Source organism: Hyperoodon ampullatus (genome assembly GCF_949752795.1).
Source record: "Hyperoodon ampullatus genome assembly, chromosome: 9".
Classification (NCBI taxonomy): domain Eukaryota; kingdom Metazoa; phylum Chordata; class Mammalia; order Artiodactyla; family Ziphiidae; genus Hyperoodon; species Hyperoodon ampullatus.
The window spans coordinates 10382040-10402330 of record NC_136922.1 but is presented as its reverse complement, the minus strand read 5'-3'; the positions used below and the strand labels follow the sequence as shown (position 1 = coordinate 10402330).

The 20291-nt window shown below is 36.9% G+C and overlaps 1 protein-coding gene across 6 annotated transcripts in view; it reads left to right on the top strand.

Annotated features, from left to right (window-relative positions):
- PHTF2 (putative homeodomain transcription factor 2) overlaps positions 1-20291 on the top strand; it is a gene marked incomplete at both ends in the record, with an annotated part of 90046 nt that overhangs the window by 38966 nt on the left and 30789 nt on the right. For all 6 annotated transcript variants that reach the window (XM_079711007.1, XM_079711004.1, XM_079711006.1 and 3 more), the window contains 4 exons: positions 5255-5324; positions 5898-6056; positions 9963-10128; positions 11049-11213. In XM_079711007.1, the coding sequence (XP_079567133.1) occupies positions 5255-5324; positions 5898-6056; positions 9963-10128; positions 11049-11213 (560 nt within the window). The remainder of the gene's footprint in view (positions 1-5254; positions 5325-5897; positions 6057-9962; positions 10129-11048; positions 11214-20291) is intronic.

Below are 20291 nucleotides of genomic sequence, written 5' to 3'. Positions count from 1 at the left end.
AAGGATTTTAAGCAGAAAAAGTTACCTGATTAAATTTCTATTTTAACAACTTCACTAAGGCAGCACTAAGTATGGTGGGAAATATTAGAAGAGGAGCAGATAGAGAATTTTGTTTCAGAAATATCCAGGTGATACTTGGGAGAGAGACTGGGGAGTCCTCAATATGTAAAGGGTGTGTGTGTGTGTGTGTGTGTGTGTGTGTGTAAAACATTCTGTCTGGAATGTTTTCCTCATTCTCTCTAATGTCTGTCAAACTCAGCTCATGAGTCACTTCCTCTGTGAAATCTTTCCTAACCTCCCCAGGGCTGCTTCCCCACTTTGCATCCCAATAGAGAACTATACATCCCTCTCTTAATTGAATTTATCTCATTTGTAATTATGTATTTCATCTACCCATATATATATGTGTGTTTTATGTATTATACACATTATACAGATACAGCTATAGGAGTGAGTGGATTTACGTTGAATGATAAGAGAAAAAGGCTGAGAACAGAACACTGGGAAACAACATTTAATGGATAGGTTAAAAAAAAGAGATGTAAGTGAAGGAGGAAAGAGAAGTGAGAGATCCATGAGACAACGGTCTGAGACTATCACGAAGAGCTGGAAAAGTTAAACAAATAAAGGGCAGCAGAGAGGTCTAGTAAGATGCCTTGAAATCTTTTATTCTCTTTGACAGTCTTTAGCTTGTTGGACAGGGAATGTTAAGTACCTTGAGAGATTGTGTTACCAGTTGGCACATTTGGATGTTTTTTGAAATTTAACCCCCTCCCCAAAATATAAAAATATATATATACATATATATATATATATATATATATATATATATATACTTTGTAATAGTACTTTGTAATAGTAATTGAAGAACTAAAAACAGTATTAAAACTTACTTTTGGGCTTCCCTGGTGGCTCAGTGGTTGAGAGTCCGCCTGCCGATGCAGGGGACACGGGTTCATGCCCCGGTCCGGGAAGATCCCACATGCCGCGGAGCGGCTGGGCCCGTGAACCATGGCCGCTGAGGCTGCGCGTCCGTAGCCTGTACTCCACAACGGGAGAAGCCACAACAGTGACAGGCCCGCGTACCACAAAAAAAAAAAAAAAAAAAAAAATTTTTGTTATTTTGAATTAAAAAGGTTAATTTGATGACAAGCGTAACATTTTTCTTAAACATTCTAGTGGAAGCAAATTATTTATAGTGTAAAATAATTTTGTATTTATTCTAAGGAAGGTAGAGAAGTGTGTAACTGTGGTGTATTAATGTTAATATTTGATTTAAAAGAACAAAAACACTGTACCTGTTGCTTAGAGAACACTAACAAATGTATCGAGTTTGTCCTTTTAGGTAATCGATTCTTTTATTATCTGTCAAAGCAGTGAGCAACAACTAAAGAAATCAAAGAAAGCCATGAAAATATATTTCTTGGAAATTTTTTTTTTATATTAAAGACCCTAGTTGATATTGCTAAAGTGTAAAGTCTTTTCTGAGTTGCAAGTGATTTTTTTCTTAAACGTTTTAGAAATTATAACTGAAAACTGTAGTTTTCTGATCACCTTGACCCAAATTTAAAAGTAAATGTGGGGCTTCCCTGGTGGCGCAGTGGTTGAGAGTCCGCCTGCCAATGCAGGGGACACGGGTTCGTGCCCCGGTCCAGGAAGATCCCACATGCCGTGGAGCGGCTGGGCCCGTGAGCCATGGCCGCTGAGCCTGCACGTCTGGAACCTGTGCTCTGCAACGGGAGAGGCCACGACAGTGAGAGGCCCGCGTACCGCAAAAAAAAAAAAAAAAAAAGAAAAGTAAATGTGGACTTCCCCGTGTTTTAGTACGTACTAGAGTTGTAAAGCTTCAACAGAACAAGCTATGTTATTTAAAGTCATTGTAAAGGAAAAAAGGGATGGGGGAAACTAAACAGGATTTCCGGAAAGTGAAACTGATGGGTATGTCCTTTGATAGAGTCTACGTATTATAATAGTTCCATGCATGTGAAGTCTGGATCATTGACCAGAAGTACTTTCTAAACTTAAACAGAACTTGTAAGCTTTTTGGCTCAACATTATGTGTGTGCTTAGATATTTTTAAAAATTCAAAACTTCATACTATTTGTGTCATTGCCCTTTAGGAATGTACTATAGGAGTATAAGTGTATATTCAATAAAGAATATATTATTTGGATTCTTGGAGATTAATTGTATTCATAGTACTTGATAATTTCTTTCTTTTTTTTTTTTTCGCGGTACGCGGGCCTCTCACTGTTGCGGCCTCTCCCAGAGCACAGGCTCTGGATGCGCAGGCTCAGCGGCCATGGTTCACGGGCCCAGCCGCTCCGCGGCATGTGGGATCTTCCCGGACCGGGGCACGAACCCGTGTCCCCTGCATCGGCAGGCGGACTCTCAACCGCTGCGCCACCAGGGAAGCCCAGTACTTGATAATTTCTACTTTCTAGTTAAACCAGTAGTTTAAAAAATCTTTTTCTGAAACTTAAGTTAGTTTTCCTTTTTTGTTTGTTCACTCAGATTTCTTGAAGTTCATAATTATATTTAGTACTGAAAGCTATGCTGTTTTGTGTGAATGTAGTTTAAACCAATTTAAAAATTGTCCTACTTAAAATATCTACTTAATTAAAATCACCTTTTGTGAAGGCTGACACCTTGGTCCTAATATCTTTTATTTTTGTGAATAAAGTCACTAATGTTAGAAGATTTGTCAGTGAAATTTTTCTTTATCTTTCTTTAAACCTTTTACATATTCTGATAGGCCACCTTGAGGGGGAAGTTTTGTCGAAGTTGGCAATTTTGCTATGACTTTACAATGTAGCTCAAAATAAATGTTTTAATAAAATATAAAATAGGAAATGAACCACATATTAAAAAGGTCAAGTAGAATGAGCATGTTGAAAAACAACATAATTGCATAAATCAAAACAATTTACTGTTCCTTTTATAAGGGCTTTAAGTTTTTAAAACAATCTTGATGAAAACTTTAGGTATACAGCAGTAAATTAAGCTTCAGATTTGTTATAAACATTGGCAGTAAGGTTATTTTCAAAGTGCTAGAAAAATAATATATAAGAGACAGAAGTAAAGTAAAATATGTTACTGTTTTCAAATTTGTTGGTGCTAATAAAGGTAAAATATCATATAGACTTGATGCCAAATTTGAATAGTGCTTGATTAATGAATTGTTGTTTAAATATATGTATTATTAGTATTGCCTTTCCAATTTGCAAAATATTGGGAATGATTTATAGTCTATCAGCCACTCTGTCATGACATTAAAATGGGAAATGAAGTACAGATAGAGTTGTTTTTATTATCTGCAGTAGTTATGTTCTTTCAAGTCGCCATGAACACTGAATTAGTGAATATTGACTCTTGCTCTTAGGAGAAATACAGAGTTAAGTTCCTGTGAGTCCCTAGTCACAGCACTTTCATCAACTGATCAATACATAACCTTGTTTTATGACACCTTATTTAATATATGTTGTTGATCCATTAACATTGAACTCATGGCCAGCAGCTCATGCCTGAACAGAGCTTACCTAACACATTTTCTCAGTGAGGCACGTCACAGCCTTCTTGTACGTAGGAACACTGGACCGCATGTCAGCACTATCTAGGGGACCATTTTAAACCACAAAATTACCGACAAAATACAAAAAATGCAAAAGATTTGACGTTAAATAGACTGTGAAAAGGAACTGAAACAAGAAAGCTGAAACAAGAAGGCAGAGTGTTGCCTTGTTTGACCTCAACTGGAAATGTGAACATTGAGTGACTCAAATTTTTTGCCACTCTCACTCTGTGCATATCTACAAATGACTGCAAAATCACAGCAAGTATTGATTTTAGGGACCAATAAATTTTAGTGAATAGGTGAATTTGCAAATACGGAATCTATGAATATGAGGATTGACTGTATATAAGATTATCATGGCTGTGTCTTCAGCCCTCACCCTTCTTTCTCTTTTGTTTTTGTATCTGGGTAGTTCGCAACTTCACATGGACAGACTATTTGAAGGAGTTCAGAGGTTAATTGCATCTTGATTTCAGGGTACATTTTTGGTTTAAACATCTCAGTTAATTCTGAGCTCAAATGCTGTCTTATTCTTTGTTTTAGATAAAGGCAGTACTTGATCAAATTTTTAATTTAAGGGGTCATTGTTACTTGGATTAGGACTAAACAAAGGATTTACTGCCAGGTTACTTGGTGGATTGAATGAACAATAAGCAAATCATTGAAACACTGTGTCATCGCTAAGCACTTGGATTCCAAGGAGTTTAGCCTAAGCTCCTCCAATTCTTAACATCCTAGTCTTAAGTTATAAAGTGTAATTTATTTTTTGATAGTTTTTTCATTGATTTTGATCTCTAGCCCTACACTAACTCTGTACACCGATGGCAGAAACTTAATCTTAGTGTTCAGTAATTCCAAGCTGAAACTAATTCAGTTCATGATTTCTGCCTTCTCCCTCCTCCTCCTACTGGGCATGGCATCTAAGTTATGAGGTGATAAGGTTGCATTGTGGTCTGGTTAGTGGTTGGCATGTGAAGATAGTGGCAACCATGAGATGTGCATCATCCTCTCTGGGTCTCACCCCTACATGCTGGCATCTGCTAAGAAATCTGCATCCCTGTCTGTTCTCAGCTCTGTGATCCACTGCTTTCTGCAGGAATGCCCCCAGCATCACACCTTAAGGGCCCTTCAGGGCCACTGCTCTCCTAGCCAGCTTCAACACTTCCCTGTGCAAAACTGGGGCCACCACAGTCTCCTGGACCATCTCAGGCTGTAATCCAAATTGATTGGTAGCAATAGTCTTTGTTTTAGAATTATGCTTTTAGTAATAAATAGGCCTGACATGTTGCATATGCGCCTAAATTTATCCTTTGGGAAGGTAATAAAATTTATTACAATACTATAGTTGTGTTCCATTTGTAACAAATATATAACGTGTTAGTTTTTGTCCATTATATTAAAGTTTTCCTTTTTAATTGAAATTTTTAAGCGTTGATTCTGGGTTTTGAAAATATATGTATATATAATGAATTTCAATACTACTTTTTTATTGAGTTATAATTGACATATTAGTTTCAGGTGTAAACCATAATAACTTGATATTTTATATATTGAGAAATGATCCCCACAGTAAGTCTAGTTTAAATAATTGTCCCCATACATAGTTACAATTTTTTTTTCCTTGTGATGAGGACTTTAAAGATCTGCTCTCTTATTAGTACTACTTTTAATATATTACAGGGGTTAAGGAATAAACCAAAGAAAACAGCACATGTGAAACCAGATCTCATAGATGTCGATCTTGTAAGAGGTGAGTCTTGAATAAACAAATGTTTAATGAAGTTAGAAATTGACCTTGAAGAAACAGAATTCAAAATGGGTTAGATATATATGTTTGTAGAAATAGAAGCAATGTGAGTCTAAATGAAGTCAGAAATAGTATTTAAAAAAAGAGAGGATGGAAGCATTTAAATACCACTTGACTAGTCTTTTCTCCCACTAAGAATCATTCCAAGAACTAATAAGTGTAAGAGAAAAGCAGCTCATATTTGCCTAGCAAACGATAAGGCTTGTTATAAAAATTAAAGTGGTATTTTTAATTCCTAACTGGAACTGACATTTGAACATTGTCTTGTATTTATAAAATATGTGGGAGAAATTTTGCTGTTATTCAGTTAAAAATAGTTTTTTTTTCCAAAGTACCTGAGTTAATATGATAACATGAATAATGTTTTTAAAAGTGTCTCCTATCCAAAATTGGACAGTTCCCACTCATAGTACAAAATAAAATTTCATGTTTTATTGTTCTTCAAATGTTGAAATTTTTTCTTTAAGGAAATTAAAGAGTAATAAATGTTCTCTGTCATTTTGTTACTTTTCTCAGGGTCTGCATTTGCTAAGGCAAAACCTGAAAGTCCATGGACTTCTCTGACTAGAAAGGGAATTGTTCGTGTTGTATTTTTTCCCTTTTTCTTCCGGTGGTGGTTACAAGTAACATCAAAAGTCATCTTTTTCTGGCTTCTAGTCCTTTATCTTCTGCAAGGTATAATTGATAGAAATGCAGTTTGCTTTTAACTTTCAGCATATTTTGTTCTTAGGATTACTAAGGCTTTTTTATTTCTAACATATGCTAACTACTACTGAGTATGAAAATAAACATTTATTGTGATATTTCATTTAATAAGACACAACTAGTTTGGTATTTAAAATGTCGGAGAAAACAAAGCAGTTATTTTCCAAAATAACTTTATGAAAATTTGAATCTGTGGATGGCTAAAGAAAAATACAAATTGAGAGATTTTTAAAAATTACAGTCTCTTCCAAATGCAGCCCAACATATACATACATACCAGTCTTTTTTTTTTTTTTTAAACATCTTTATTGGAGTATAATTGCTTTACAATGGTGTGTTAGTTTCTGCTGTATAACAAAGTGAATCAGCTATACATATACATATATCCCCATATCTCCTCCCTCTTGCGTCTCCTTCCCTCCCACCCTCCCTATCCCACCCCTCTAGGTGGTCACAGAGCACCGAGCTGATCTCCCTGTGCTATGTGGCTGCTCCCACCAGCTATTGGTTTTACGTTTGGTAGTGTATATATGTCCACGCCACTCTCTCACTTCGTCCCAGCTTCCCCTTCCTCCTCCCCGTGTCCTCAAGTCCATTCTCTAGTAGGTCTGTGTCTTTATTCCTGTCCTGCCCCTAGGTTCTTCATGACCTTTTATTTTATTTTTTTTAGATTCTATATATATGTGTTAGCATACGGTATTTGTTTTTCTCTTTCTGAATTACTTCAGTCTATATGACAGACTCTAGGTCCATCCACCTCACTACAAATAACTCAATTTCATTTCTTTTTATGGCTGAGTAATATTCCATTGTATGTATGTGCCACATCTTCTTTATCCATTCATCTGTCAATGGACACTTAGGTTGCTTCCATGTCCTGGCAATTGTAAATAAAGCTGCAGTGAACATTGTGGTACATGACTCTTTTTGAATTCTGGTTTTCTCAGGGTATATGCCCAGTGGTGGGATTGCTGGGTCATATGGTAGTTCTATTTTTAGTTTTTTAAGGAACTTCCATACTGTTCTCCATAGTGGCTGTATCAATTTACATTCCCACCAACAGTGCAAGAGGGTTCCCTTTTCTGCACACCCTCTCCAGCATTTATTGTTTGTAGATTTTTTGATGATGGTCATTCTGACTGCACACCAGTCTTTTTTTTATGCAGCCTTGAAGTTCATTTTTCCTTTCTCAGCAGTGTTTTTGTTTTTCCTCTTAACCTTTGTATTCTGAGACTGTCCTCATTCTGTATTGAAATTCTACATGCCATGTACTGTTCTAAGTGCGTTTCACAGACACTCATTTAATACAACAACCCAGTGAAGAATGGGTACTATTATTATGTGTAGCTTATAGACACAGGACCTGAAGGACCCAAGGGCCCAAAGCCACACAGTCACCAAGGGTAGCAGAGCCCAGGTCGAGCCCAGGCAGTCTGACCTCGAGCCACATGCGTCACACCTCTGGGACGCTGCCTCCCATCACAGCAGCCTGCAGCGCAAAATGCCCAGTGCTCCTGAGCGCTTGCAGCCTAAAAGAAGAGGCCGTTCACATTCCATCACTCTTAACAAAGCAACGATTTTAGTTTGGTGGTACCCTTTCAGTCTCTTTAATGTCTTTTATTTTTTTTAAAAACACAATCAGAATCCTGAATGATTATTTAAATATGTTTTATCAACAAATGCTAAGTAAAAGATAATATCTTTTAAGTAAATGAAAATACAATAAAAATGAAAGACTTCCATTTAGGTAAAGTTGTTTTTTTAAGCCAGGGTGTATCTTATATACATAAGAGGGAGTGAACTTGTAATTATCTTCTAAGGCTATCTAGTTTACCTAGAGGAGAACACTTTCTTCTAAAGTGGTTAGAAATTGCAATTGCTTATTAGAGTGATAATTAATCAGTACCATTCATTGTAACCACTGTGCATTGTGTTTTTTTGATATTGTTGCTTTCTAGTATTTGAAGGCAAACAAGTTTGCAGTGTAACTAGTTCACATACTGTGGCTGAAATTCACTTACTGGCTCGCCTAAATTAAATATGGTTATGGTTAGGGAACACAGCTTAGATCAGGCATGAAAAAGAGGTATTTTCAGTTCCAAACCGAAGTTTAACATTATTAGTGTGTATAAGGATTGAACACTGAACACTCTCCTAGCAAAGCTTAGTTTGAAAAGTCACTTAGCGACTTCCCTTGTGGTCCAATGGTTAAGACTCTGCACTCCCAATGCAGGGGGCCCGGGTTCGAACCCTGGTCAGGGAACTAGATCCCGCATGCCGCAACTAAGAGCCTGCATGCCATAACAACAATGACAAAAAAAGAGCCTGTGTGCTGCAACTAAAAATCCCACATGCCTCAACTAAAGATCCTGCATGCCGCAACAAAGATCCCATGTGCCACAAGTAAGACCAGGCGCAGCCTAAATAAATAAATACTAAAAATAAAAAGTGACTTAACCTGTTCCAAGTTATGTAGCCAGTGACAAAGCTGTGATATGACCCTAATGACCCTCAGCAGTCTGCTAGTGCCTTTAGAAACCCCTGTGCTTCCACCTCCTTGCATGTTGAGTAGGGTATAGTGCTCTGAGCTATGTCCTCATTCTCTATCCCACCTTCATCTCCTGAAGAGTAGAAGAATTATTTGCAGTCAGACTGGGTTTATATAACTACTTACAGTTTTTCACTTCAGACACATGCCTTTTAAGTATCTCAACTATGTATTCTCAGCTCTATCCCTACTTCTTGCTTCTATCATGCCCTTGTCTTTTACCTTCTGTCCATTTACCTTTTAAATTACGAATCCAAACCAGCCTCTTAAGTTCTAAATTTTCCTAATTATCATTGCCTTCAAGATAAAAAGCCAAGTTTTCAGTCAGTCTCTTATTGAATTTTTCCCCAATTTTAACCAGACTAAATTAGCTCTTTACTCTTTCTTAAACATTCTATGCCTTTTTTTTGGTAACCTATATGCTTTTGGGGTAACTCTCTTTGCCTGGGTAGCCCTTTTTTCCTTTTACGTACTTGGTCAACTACTTATTCTCTCAGAGTTACATTAACTCTGAGAGTTAGTCATCAGAATTCCTTCATAAACCTCCAGTTTAATTACATATCTTACCTATCTATCATACTGTTTTAGTCTACTCAGGCTACTATAACAAAATACTACAGACTGGGGGACTTAAACAACAGAAATTTATTTTCTCACAGTTCTGGAGGCTGGAGGTCCAAGATCAAGGTGCTGTCAGGATTGGTGTCTGTTGGAGGTTTCTTTTCCTGACTTGTAGACGGCCACCTTCTTGCCGTATCCTCACATGGCCTTTCTTCTGTGCATGAGCTGGGAGAGATTTCTGGTATCTCTATCTCTTATAGGGACACTGGTCCTTTTGGATTAAGGCCCTACCCTTATGATTTCATTCAACCTTTATTACATCATATAGGCCCTATCTGTTAAGATAGTCACATTGGGGGTCAGGACTTCAACATCTGGAATGGAGGTGGGGGGCACAATTCAGTCCATTACAGGTGTTTTAATTATTTCTTTATATGTACCCCGTTTCCTCTAAACTGAGGAGGGTGTCTGTGATCTTACCAAGAATGCCTTTAGATTTATGTGTCTAGTTTTCATTGTAGTATTAAGTTGTGTACTTTAGAGATCATGTTGGCTGTTACCCTGTTCCAAGAATTTATTTCTGAATGGCATGGTTAGCCAGGGGCAAACAATAAAATAGTCTGAAAGAGCTTGTCTGGAGTAACTTTTAGACTCATTTAAATTTAGAAAAATTATCTGGCAAGGAACGATGTTAGAGCAACTTTTAAAGTTTTGAGGAAGTGACTGTCAGATCTATAATTAAATGTATTTTCTTTCCCTTTTTATAGTTGCCGCAATAGTATTATTCTGTTCCGCTTCTAGCCCACATAGCATACCTCTGACGGAAGTGATTGGGCCAATATGGCTGATGCTGCTCCTGGGAACTGTGCACTGCCAGATTGTTTCAACGAGAACACCTAAACCTCCGCTAAGTACAGGAGGTAAAAGAAGAAGGTACTGTCTGTTTAAAAGTGATCTTTTTGTAGATTTTTGTAATTTGAATCCAGGCTTGTTCTTGACTTGAATAAAATGTTATCTTGTAAAGTTGCTTTTTAAAGCAGTGAGCTTCAGAATCAGTGACTGAATGATTTAGTTTCTGTTATTTGCTTCAGAGCCATTTTGAGACCCCATACCTGTTTTTGTTTTTGTTTTCTTTCTTGAAGCTCATTGCTGAGGCACTTAATATCAATGTAGGGAATACACGTTAGCTGGCATTGCTAATAATTCCCACTGTTTACAAAATCTTGTACTTTGGCAAAAACAAAAGTCAGGGAAATTTTTCAGCTAAATTCCATTTATTAAATGTCATTTGAAGCTGTTTAGTATTGCCCTTTGACTAAGTAAGTATAGCAAGTCTTACTGGCAACTTAGCACAGTGGACTTCTGTTTTAAGGGTCTTTGGGAGCAATTCCTCTTTTGAATATTGTTGCTAAGAGATTGTGACATTTGCAGTTTTGGGATATTGAGATTTAAGTCCTCTTTATTTTGAAAAAAATAATACCTCATTAGATAAATAGCACTGCAGATCACACAGATTACAATTCTCTCCAATTTAAATTTTCTTCTTTCTTCATCTGCCAGTAGGTGGCATTCAAATAGGGAAGGAATGCTTTTGTAAATATCTGTCCAATGCTGTCCTTACAACCTAATGTCCACTGACCTGTCAGTATGAGCAAGGAACAATGCCTTAACGTTTATAGAAATTGTTCTTGAATATATACTTAATATTTGGCATAACTTTTATCCAGCAATCTGAAGTTTACTATGTATTAAAGTTCCTGTGTTTATGTTTAGCAAAATTTTAAATGTACTACCGAGAAAGTGGTTGTTAAAATTTTAAAGCTACCTTCCACTCTTAATCTCTTCTAATGAAGGAAATTAAGAAAAGCGGCCCATTTGGAAGTACATAGGGAAGGAGATGGTTCTAGTACCACAGATAACACACAGGAGGGAGCGGTTCAGAGCCACGGTACAAGCACCGCTTACAGTGTTGGCGCTGTCTTCAGAGATCTCTGGCATGCTGCTTTCTTTTTATCAGGGTTTGTATTTATTCAAGACTTCATATGGCATAGAAATGCACTATCCCTTTTCTGGCACTCCAGTCTCAGGTAATGAGTACTAATGACTTTAAATATGACAGCCCTATTATGGATTTTATTCTGATAAGTTATAATGCTATAGGTAATGAAAAAATAGAGACCATAAAAATTTACTTTGATATATATGTAAATCCATCTATGTGGGAATGAATATATACCATCAAAGTATATTCAGTTAGGATTTTTTGATTTTAGTTTCTTTTGTGATTTCTCAAGCACTATTTTATTTCTATTAAATTGGGTATTTAATTTTTATCGGCACTATAGGTAAAATTGGCTTTATTAAATGGCATGTGAGTTGTATGACTTTTTTTTAGCCTCAATTATCTAAAATAAAACATATAGGTATTGTTATTTGAAAGAATAAAATATATACTATAATATGAAATTCTGTTTTTGTACTTTGGGTTTTTTGTTTGTTTGTACCATAATAAAAATTTACCAAAACTGATGAAAGTTGCTAAGTTAATAAATCAAGAAAAGGGATACTGCAAGTAACTATTTATGGTCACTTTTGTTAACTTCTCTACTAATATCATTGTTTTATCAGTTTGTGATTGTGCTCTTATGTTAAAGTGTATCATGCATTATACAATTAAGCAGTTGTATCATGGCATATTCTTATTGATTGTAATTTTGGGGGAAATTTTCCCAAATTTTAATATTGATAGTTTGCAGTAATGTGGCATTAAGTTGATTCTCTGACTTTTTCAGCCACTTAGTTTTCTTCCAGAGAAGATACAGGTTTGGTTTTGTTTTTTGCTTTTTGTGGGGCTTTTTTTGGCCACACCACGCTGGCATGTGGGATCTTCGGTCCCCAACCAGAGATCGTACCTGCACCCCCTGCATTGGAAGCACAGAGTCTTAACTACTGGGCGGCCAGGGAAATCCTTGTTTTGTTTTGTTTTTAACTTGGGTTGGATTCTGTCTGTCTGTCTCTCTCTCTCTCTGTTAGTCTTTTTTAAAAATGTATATAAATAGCTCTACTTTCTGACAGTAAAGATATGATAGTTTTATCACTGCAGAGTCAATTTCTTAAACATTTCTCAAGACTTTCTGTTAAGCAATTATAAATAGCATAGTGGATATGTTTTGCTTTGGGGGGATCATTTAGTTGTTTTCGTTGTCTGAAACTGGTGTATTATTATGTAGTATTCAGAATCCTCCTAAATTAACAGGTTGGTGCCTTCAGAATTCTACCATGTTTCTCTAGTCAAATGAGTTTCAGAGTTTAATTTTCCTCTTTTGGGGCTGTAGCATGACCTTGACTACTAGTAATTGATATTATAATGGCTAAATCCCTTTGGATTTATTCCCTTTAATCATGACAACTATAATCTAAATGTTTTTAAAGATGCAGTATTTTCAGCTGTCTCATTTGCGACCTAGTTTGCCAGCATATGAATGAAACTGTTTTAAATATTGGGTACAAAAAGATCTTAAGAAAAATGTTAGTTTTAGAAGTTCTGAACTGATTTCTGGAATCTTGATGATGTCTTGGTGTTTCAGGCTTTGATAAATCAGAAAGGGCTTAAACTGAAATATCAACTGAGACTTAAAATTGTTTCTGGTGATAAGTTGAAAAGCTGGATACTTCTATTAAGGTATCTGAATTAGCATAACTGATGAGAAAATAAATGCATAACCACACAAATATCTAAGCTTTGTATTTGGTGACTTGATGGTCTTCTAGATGTTAGAATGGAAACTACTTTTTTTTTCCCCCCCCGGTACGCGGGCCTCTCACTGCTGTGGCCTCTCCCGTCGTGGAGCACAGGCTCCGAACGCGCAGGCCCAGCGGCCATGGCTCACGGGCCCAGCTGCTCTGCGGCACATGGGATCTTCCTGGACCGGGGCAAGAACCCGTGTCCCCTGCATCGGCAGGCGGACTCTCAACCACTGCGCCACCAGGGAAGCCCTGGAAACTACTATTTTTAACATCCTGTATTTATATGTTAGAAATGCCCTACTTATTATCATCTCTAAGTACATTTCATTTTCAAGATAAAACTATTGTTTTTAAAATAAGGCATAGTATTTCTTATTTGAAAAAAATTGGGAATTATTGTAAAAGAATTCTACAAACCTGAGAAAATTAAGGCAAACAAAGTATCAATTAGAAAAGATGTAGAAATCAACCGTATTTCCTAAGGATTTAGCCCTTTAATATCAGTTAATTGTCTTAAATTAGCATAATTATAGTTGCTACTAGAAAGATTAAATAGGAAGAATTACATCTAGATCGTGGGGCTTCCCTGGTGGTTAAGAATCCGCCTGCCAATGCAGGGGACACAGGTTCACGTCTGGTCCGGGAAGATCCCACATGCCATGGAGCAACTAAGCCCATGCACCACAGCCACTGAGCCTGCACTCTAGAGCCCACGAGACACAACTACTGAAGCCTACATGCCTAGAGCCAAGTGCTCCGCAACAAAAGAAGCCACGGTGGTGAGAAGCCCATGCACCGCAATGAAGAGTAGTCCTCACTTGTGCAACTAGAGAAAGCCCACGCACAGCCACGAAGACCCAACACATCTAAAAATAAATAAATAAATATTTAAAAGAGTAGATTTTACATCTCTTCAGCATAATACCTATTTCAAAATTCAGATGGATCCTAAGTACTCTTTCATGTCCTTGAAGATTCATTTGACGATCACAATATCATTAAAACAAAGTCAGTAGAAATTATGCTCTTTTTTGAGTAGAAAAAGTAACTTATATAAATTGACTTGGTGAGTTAGAGACAGATATCAGAGTAAAACCAGGTTACTTGTTAATTCCTATGTGTGACTGACTTACCTTGAAGATTTCTGTTCTGTTTAGCTTCCATATTTGCTGTTTTTAACACTAAAGTGAAAATTGGATTCAATAAATTGATTTTCTTCACAGAATGGAGTATACTGCATAATATAAGTTAAGATGGTATGCAGTTCCACCAGAAATTTTTGATACAGGGATTAAAATTTGGTTTTTACTGACTGTAGTTTAAAAAGTTCAGTCATTTAAGCTATAGACTGGGTGAAGGTCTATTGGATGTCTTCCACAGACAAGCATGAAGACTGTGTAAATGCCAGTATATCCCAGATTTTTAAGACTATCTTATGGCCACAACTAGATAACTTATTAAATTTGCTAGAGTCACTGTATTTTAGAGTTGGACTGGTCCTAAAAAGATTACAGGTACTATAAATAAACCCAATTTGGTACACACCTCTCAAACTTATGTGTGGTAGAGGATGCCTTGAGAGACATAGGGTCCCAAAAGTCTTTGAAGGGCTATGTTAGTATGTAATCAAGGTGTATGCATAGCTCCAGATAGCAGTGATGGTTATATGCAGGCCCCTGTGTCATTTTCTTATATCTGAGATTTTATGCATTCTGTTTCTCTAACCTCCTCTCCTCCTTGATTCCTAACCTTGTGCAAATGAGAGCAAGGCCAGAAATTTCATACTATGTTCTAGAACAAGAGTTATCTGTTACTGTTAACTTCCCCCTAGCAACTCTAATGTCCTTTAATACTGAAAGGATGATCTTCAGTTGGCTCAATTTGTATACCTCTGAATATTTTTGAGAGCACCAAGAAATACTTGTAACGTTTTTTCCATGGCAGGACAGAGTATCATGAGTGTTCTTGATTACCTCACTAGGTTTTTTAATATAGAAACACAGTGGTTTTCATGTTTGACACAATACACTTGATATTTTATAAGCTAGTAAGTTTTTAAAAGTTGTGTTAACTTTTTGGCTAAAGTTTCTATGTGAAAAAATACAGTTTTATGATTTACTTATAGTGTAGATTGTACATTTATTTGCATTTTTTTAGAAAAGAATCAAATTGTCTCTCACTATATCTCACAAAGGAACTAGGGTAATTATACTACATGTAAAGTCATGTCCTCCTAAGAGTATTTTTGACATAGAGCTACCCTTCTTTTTTTTTTTTTTTTTTTTTTTTTTTGGTGGTACGTGGGCCTCTCATTGTTGTGGCCTCTCCCGTTGCGGAGCACAGACTCCGGACGCGCAGGCCCAGCAGCCATGGCTCACGGGCCCAGCCGCTCCGCGGCATGTGGGATCTTCCCGGACCGGGGCACGAACCCGTGTCCCCTGCATCGGCAGGCGGACTCTCAACCACTGCGCCACCAGGGAAGCCCAGAGCTACCCTTCTTGAATGTCAAGCATAATACTTTAAAGAAAATTTTACACAGGTTATGCCATCCAAAGATTCAAGTGTTAATTAGTTATTAGCTAGTTATAAAACTATAAGCCATGACCATGGCAGTGAAATTGCACATTGTATCTTTGCAAATGCTTTTTGTTCAGAATCCAGTGCAGCAGTATATAAATGCTGAACCACTATGTTGTACACCTGAAACTAATATAATATTGTATATCAACTCTACTTCAATTTTAAAAAAATCCAAATGCAGGAAATACTGTTTCTGTCATGGAATATGTAAAATCATGGTAGACTTGTATGTCTCCATTTTCAACATACTACTAACCTCACTGCCCAGATGCCTGTGACTCATAGTGTTTGGGTTGGTCTAAGAAACTATTGTTAACTCTGGTTTTATTAAGTGGGTGTATTATATGCATAAAGTGTAGCTATCAAAAGGTAAGATCTTTCTGTGGATAATACTAAAAAGTACCATTTCTTTCTATATTGTAGGACAATAATTCCTAACCAGCTTCTTTCTATCCTGCTTTTGTTTTTGATAGGGAATGATGATTTAGAATCATGTGTTTATTTTAAAATCAACGTGCTGTTAATATTGAATCACTATGCCGTAAAAAAAAAAAAAAATTACAAAAAAAATGCAATTACAAAAAAAAAACCCCACTAAATTCTCCCCTGAGAAGGAGGAAATTCTATTAAATGATCCCCTGCCCCCCAAAAAAAGAAAGGAAAAAAATCAAAATATTTAGCTCCCTTCAGTTTATTTTTTTACGTATTTTTCAGTTCACTTAAATAGAAGTAACTTCCCTTTAAAAAATATACTCTAAGTAGAATTTCATAATATATATATTTAAAAAATAAATCTCTCACTCCCACTGTCTTTCCCTAATAATTTTACCCCCTTTTGTAAGGGAATGGGAAGAATTACTTAAACATATGAGTCTGGGTAACCTGTGTTCCTTTTGAGAAATTAATATAATTCTGTGAAGTTCTTACTTTCAGCAATTAATGACTATGAATGATATAGCTAGTCAGTGGTAAAACTAAACCTTGCCTGGAGCAGTCACAATTTTTGACCCTCTTCAACCTGCTTTATTGGAACTTAGCCCTCCTACATTTTCTCCTGTCAGCATGTCCCTGATGCTCAGATCTAAAGTAATCAGTTTGTACCTTTAAAAATACATAATTTTATTTTGAAACAATTTCAAACTTACAGAAATGTTGAGAGAACAATGCAAAGAACTCCCATATATCTTTCCCCCAGAGACCCAGTTCAATTCTGTTAATTGTCCCTATTAATATCCTTTACAGCAAAAGGATCAATCTGGGATCATGTGCCACATCCAGGGGTCATGTCTTGTCTCCTTCATTGTGGGACAGACTTCAGTCTTTCCTCAAGTTTCATGTTTTTCACAGTTTTGAAGATACAGGGCAGGCAGTCACTTTGTAGAATGTCTATTAATTCGGGTTTGTGCAGGTGGTTTTCTGGATGTAGCTCCAAGTGACTTGTGAGAGCTCAATATGTGTATCTCTTCCCAGTGCTGTCTTCAGCGTTGTCAGTTGGTATTTGAAATTGGCCGTGGTAGGATTATTTACACCATGGAAATAAGGGAACACTATAAACAAGAGCTTTTTACCCCTGGATAGCTGGTTGTTCAACATTTAGCAGCCTACCACTGAGTTAGTAGTGTGATATTTCTTCATAATTAAACCCAGTTATGCATTTTTGGCAGCAATATCATTGCATCCTGTCAGGTGGCAAACTATGTAGATTTGTTCCCTTACTAGTGATATTTATATGAATCACTCGATTAAGATAGTGTCTACTATATTTCTCCATTGTAAATTTATTTATTTTTTCCTTTATAATCAACAAATGTCCTATGTGGAGATACATTAACTATAAAAATAACCTATTTCTCATCCCACCTTCACCTTCTGGTTTTAGCATCGATTGATGATTCTTGCTTGAATTATTATTATGGTGGCTGTCAAATGGTAATTTTTCTAACTCTGTCGTTCCTTCTACATTTATTACTTGGCGTTCTACTTTATGGAAGAGCTTTCCTTTAATTATTTACTTATGGATTTCTATTTTTTTCAGTTTGTTGCTGTCATTATTTATTTTGATATTAGATTGGCTTCAATTTGGCCAGGGGAGCCCCTTTGAGCAGTGTCTTTGTCTTTTTGGCATGTCCTCATCATTCTCTGAACCCTTCCTTACTTTATGGCACAACAAAATGTTTCCAGTTTCAACTTGTACTTCCTCTGCCTCAGGCCTGGAATGAGTCACTTCTTCAAGGAGAGTGGTATATAGAAACCAAGATCTGAATGCTGGATACGCTCATTGCTATTGTGGTGTTGCTACCCTGGGGCCTTCTCAGTGGACAGAGCTAGAAAGTGTGTGTGTGTGTGTGTGTGTGTGTGTGTCCGTGTCCTTTTACATTTATATTTATTTCTTTAGATATAAGCCATGAATTTGCGGTGGAATTTGCAGAATTTCCAATTCAGATACAGTATCACAGAGTTCATTTTATCTTTTCTTCTCTCTATATCTTCCTTCTCTATCACTGAAAAATCTGGTTCCTATTGTCCTCAATATACTTACTCAATTAATCCTCTGTATGTAGCCCATCTCCCATCCCCTCTGGGCTGCACCCGGCCCCCTGCCCTAAAATTGCCTTCGAATGAGTTGCCATTACTGGCTGTTGCTGGGCTGCTCCTGCTGTTCCATTCCAACAATGCTTTTGCAAGTGCTGTTATTACCAGCCCCTGTCAAGCTGCCTCGATTTGTATTTTGAGCTGCTTTGTAAACTCTGAGGTTGGTACTTACATTTAGTGTTTTCTTTGTTATTTCAGCTTGGTTTGCACATTATCTGCACTTAGCAGAAGAGAAGCATCAGGTAGCTACTGTAGCTTAGTAACTTGCTGTTCATATCTTCTGATAGTGTTACTTGTATTTCGAGGAGATCTTGGGAGAGAGAAACAACCCAGAGAAGATCGGAAGGAGGCAGAGATAAGGAAGAGAGGAAGTAGGGAGGAAGTAGGAGATAGCCGAAAGGTAAATAGAACGAGTGCTACTAGTACTCCTGCCCCTGGCTTAGCATAGTCTTTACTCTGTCCTGGTAAGGAAAGAATACATTCCCCTTAGAAAAATTCTTAAAGCAGCCATTATTACTGATTCAAAGCCCTTTTCACTACGCCTGTATCTTTTGGCCCTCTAGGGTTCTGGTTCACTCTGCAAGTTTACAGCTACTTTTTTTTTTGCTTTGACCATTGGCTTCTAGGCCTATGTTATTATCAGCTGCTTACTGATCTTTCTCAGGATGTTCCCAGGCACTTCAGGTCCAACGTTCTATCTTTCTTCCCAAATAAATTTCTCTTCTTGCATATCCTGGCTGATTAATGGTTCTGTTCTATCAACTCTTCAGTCTTCCTTCACCTTATTCACCGCCTTCCCCCTCCCTTTCCAGCCCAATACAGTTTCCATGAAGCTTCATAAATACCTTTCCAGCACACACTTTCACTGTCTTTGAGTTTCTCACATTTTTAAGATATCAAGTAACTTCACTTCCCTTGGTCTTTTTCCACATGTACACATTGCACAATATTCAAGGGAGAGGTAAAGGGAACAGTTAATAACTGGCATTTCTATCTCTTTCTTCTCTAGGCAGAGAAGTTCACAGCTTTTCTCTGCACCTTTTATTTTCTCTTTTGCCCTTTCTCCTCTCTGCTGTAATTCATTTTCCTCCCTCCCTCTGCCATTCTTAAATGATCTTTGTTCTATGGCTCATTCCCTTAGTCTCTCCATGCCTCTTAGGGTAATATAGAAAGAAAAGGGTCAGAAGATTAGACTTTTGAGTCTTGCAGCTCTGCTGAGGTGTGTTCTTAAAAATGCTTAAAAAGCATCAGAGCTCTGTAGAGCATATGGGAGGTATGGCCTGTCTGTCCCCTTTAGTAGTCTTGCAGGAGAAGGTCAGGAAGGAAAGGGGCCTGTTTGTACGAGACAGAAATCTTCTAGGCTTTGATGAGTGTGTTAAGAAGAAATCCTAACAGGCAGTTTCCCAGAGAGTGGGCATTTGGAGGTAATGTGGAGAATATAATTAACCTCGTAGTCAGAAGGTCTGTGTTCTAATGTCAGCTTTGCTTCTAACTGGCTATGTGACCTTAAATAAGTTGCCTAGGCCTCTTTATATTTCTGATTCCTTGTTTCCAAAATGAATATTTAGCATAGATGAATTCTAAGGTCCTGCACAGTTCTGATAGATTCCAATAGAACTGAGTAACTGTAGTGTTAAAGATAACATTTTTTCTCCATTTGAAAGTCCTTTTGTTTTTTGACCTGCCTGAAGGCAATATACTAGTTTTATTTTTCCTGTCTTGCAAAACTGATACTTGGAGAAAATTCAAGGGAATTTATTTAAATATAATTAAATACAATTACTTTTTAGTAATGTTTTATGACAGACTTAATCTGCATTGAGCACATTTTAATTTCATGTGGGATTTACATTGTTTCTACTAATATTTCTTTTGGATAGCCATTCTTTCACCCACCGTAGTCTCTGAAGAGGACTCTTCAAGCATTTGCCTATTAATCAAATGGTTTATTATTTTCCATGTTATATGTTTTGTATTGAGAAAAACTTAATACCTATAAGTGAAGAACCTCAATTGTAGTCTTTTAGGTACTTGTAAGCTACATGATTACTAACTTTTTTTCTAGAGTATTTCAGTGGGTGAAAGAGGTTACTTCTTTTTCTTTGCGTTCTTTGTTTTTACTTCTTCCATTATGTAGAATCTTGTACAAAGTTTTCCCTTTTTTCATGTGCTTTTTG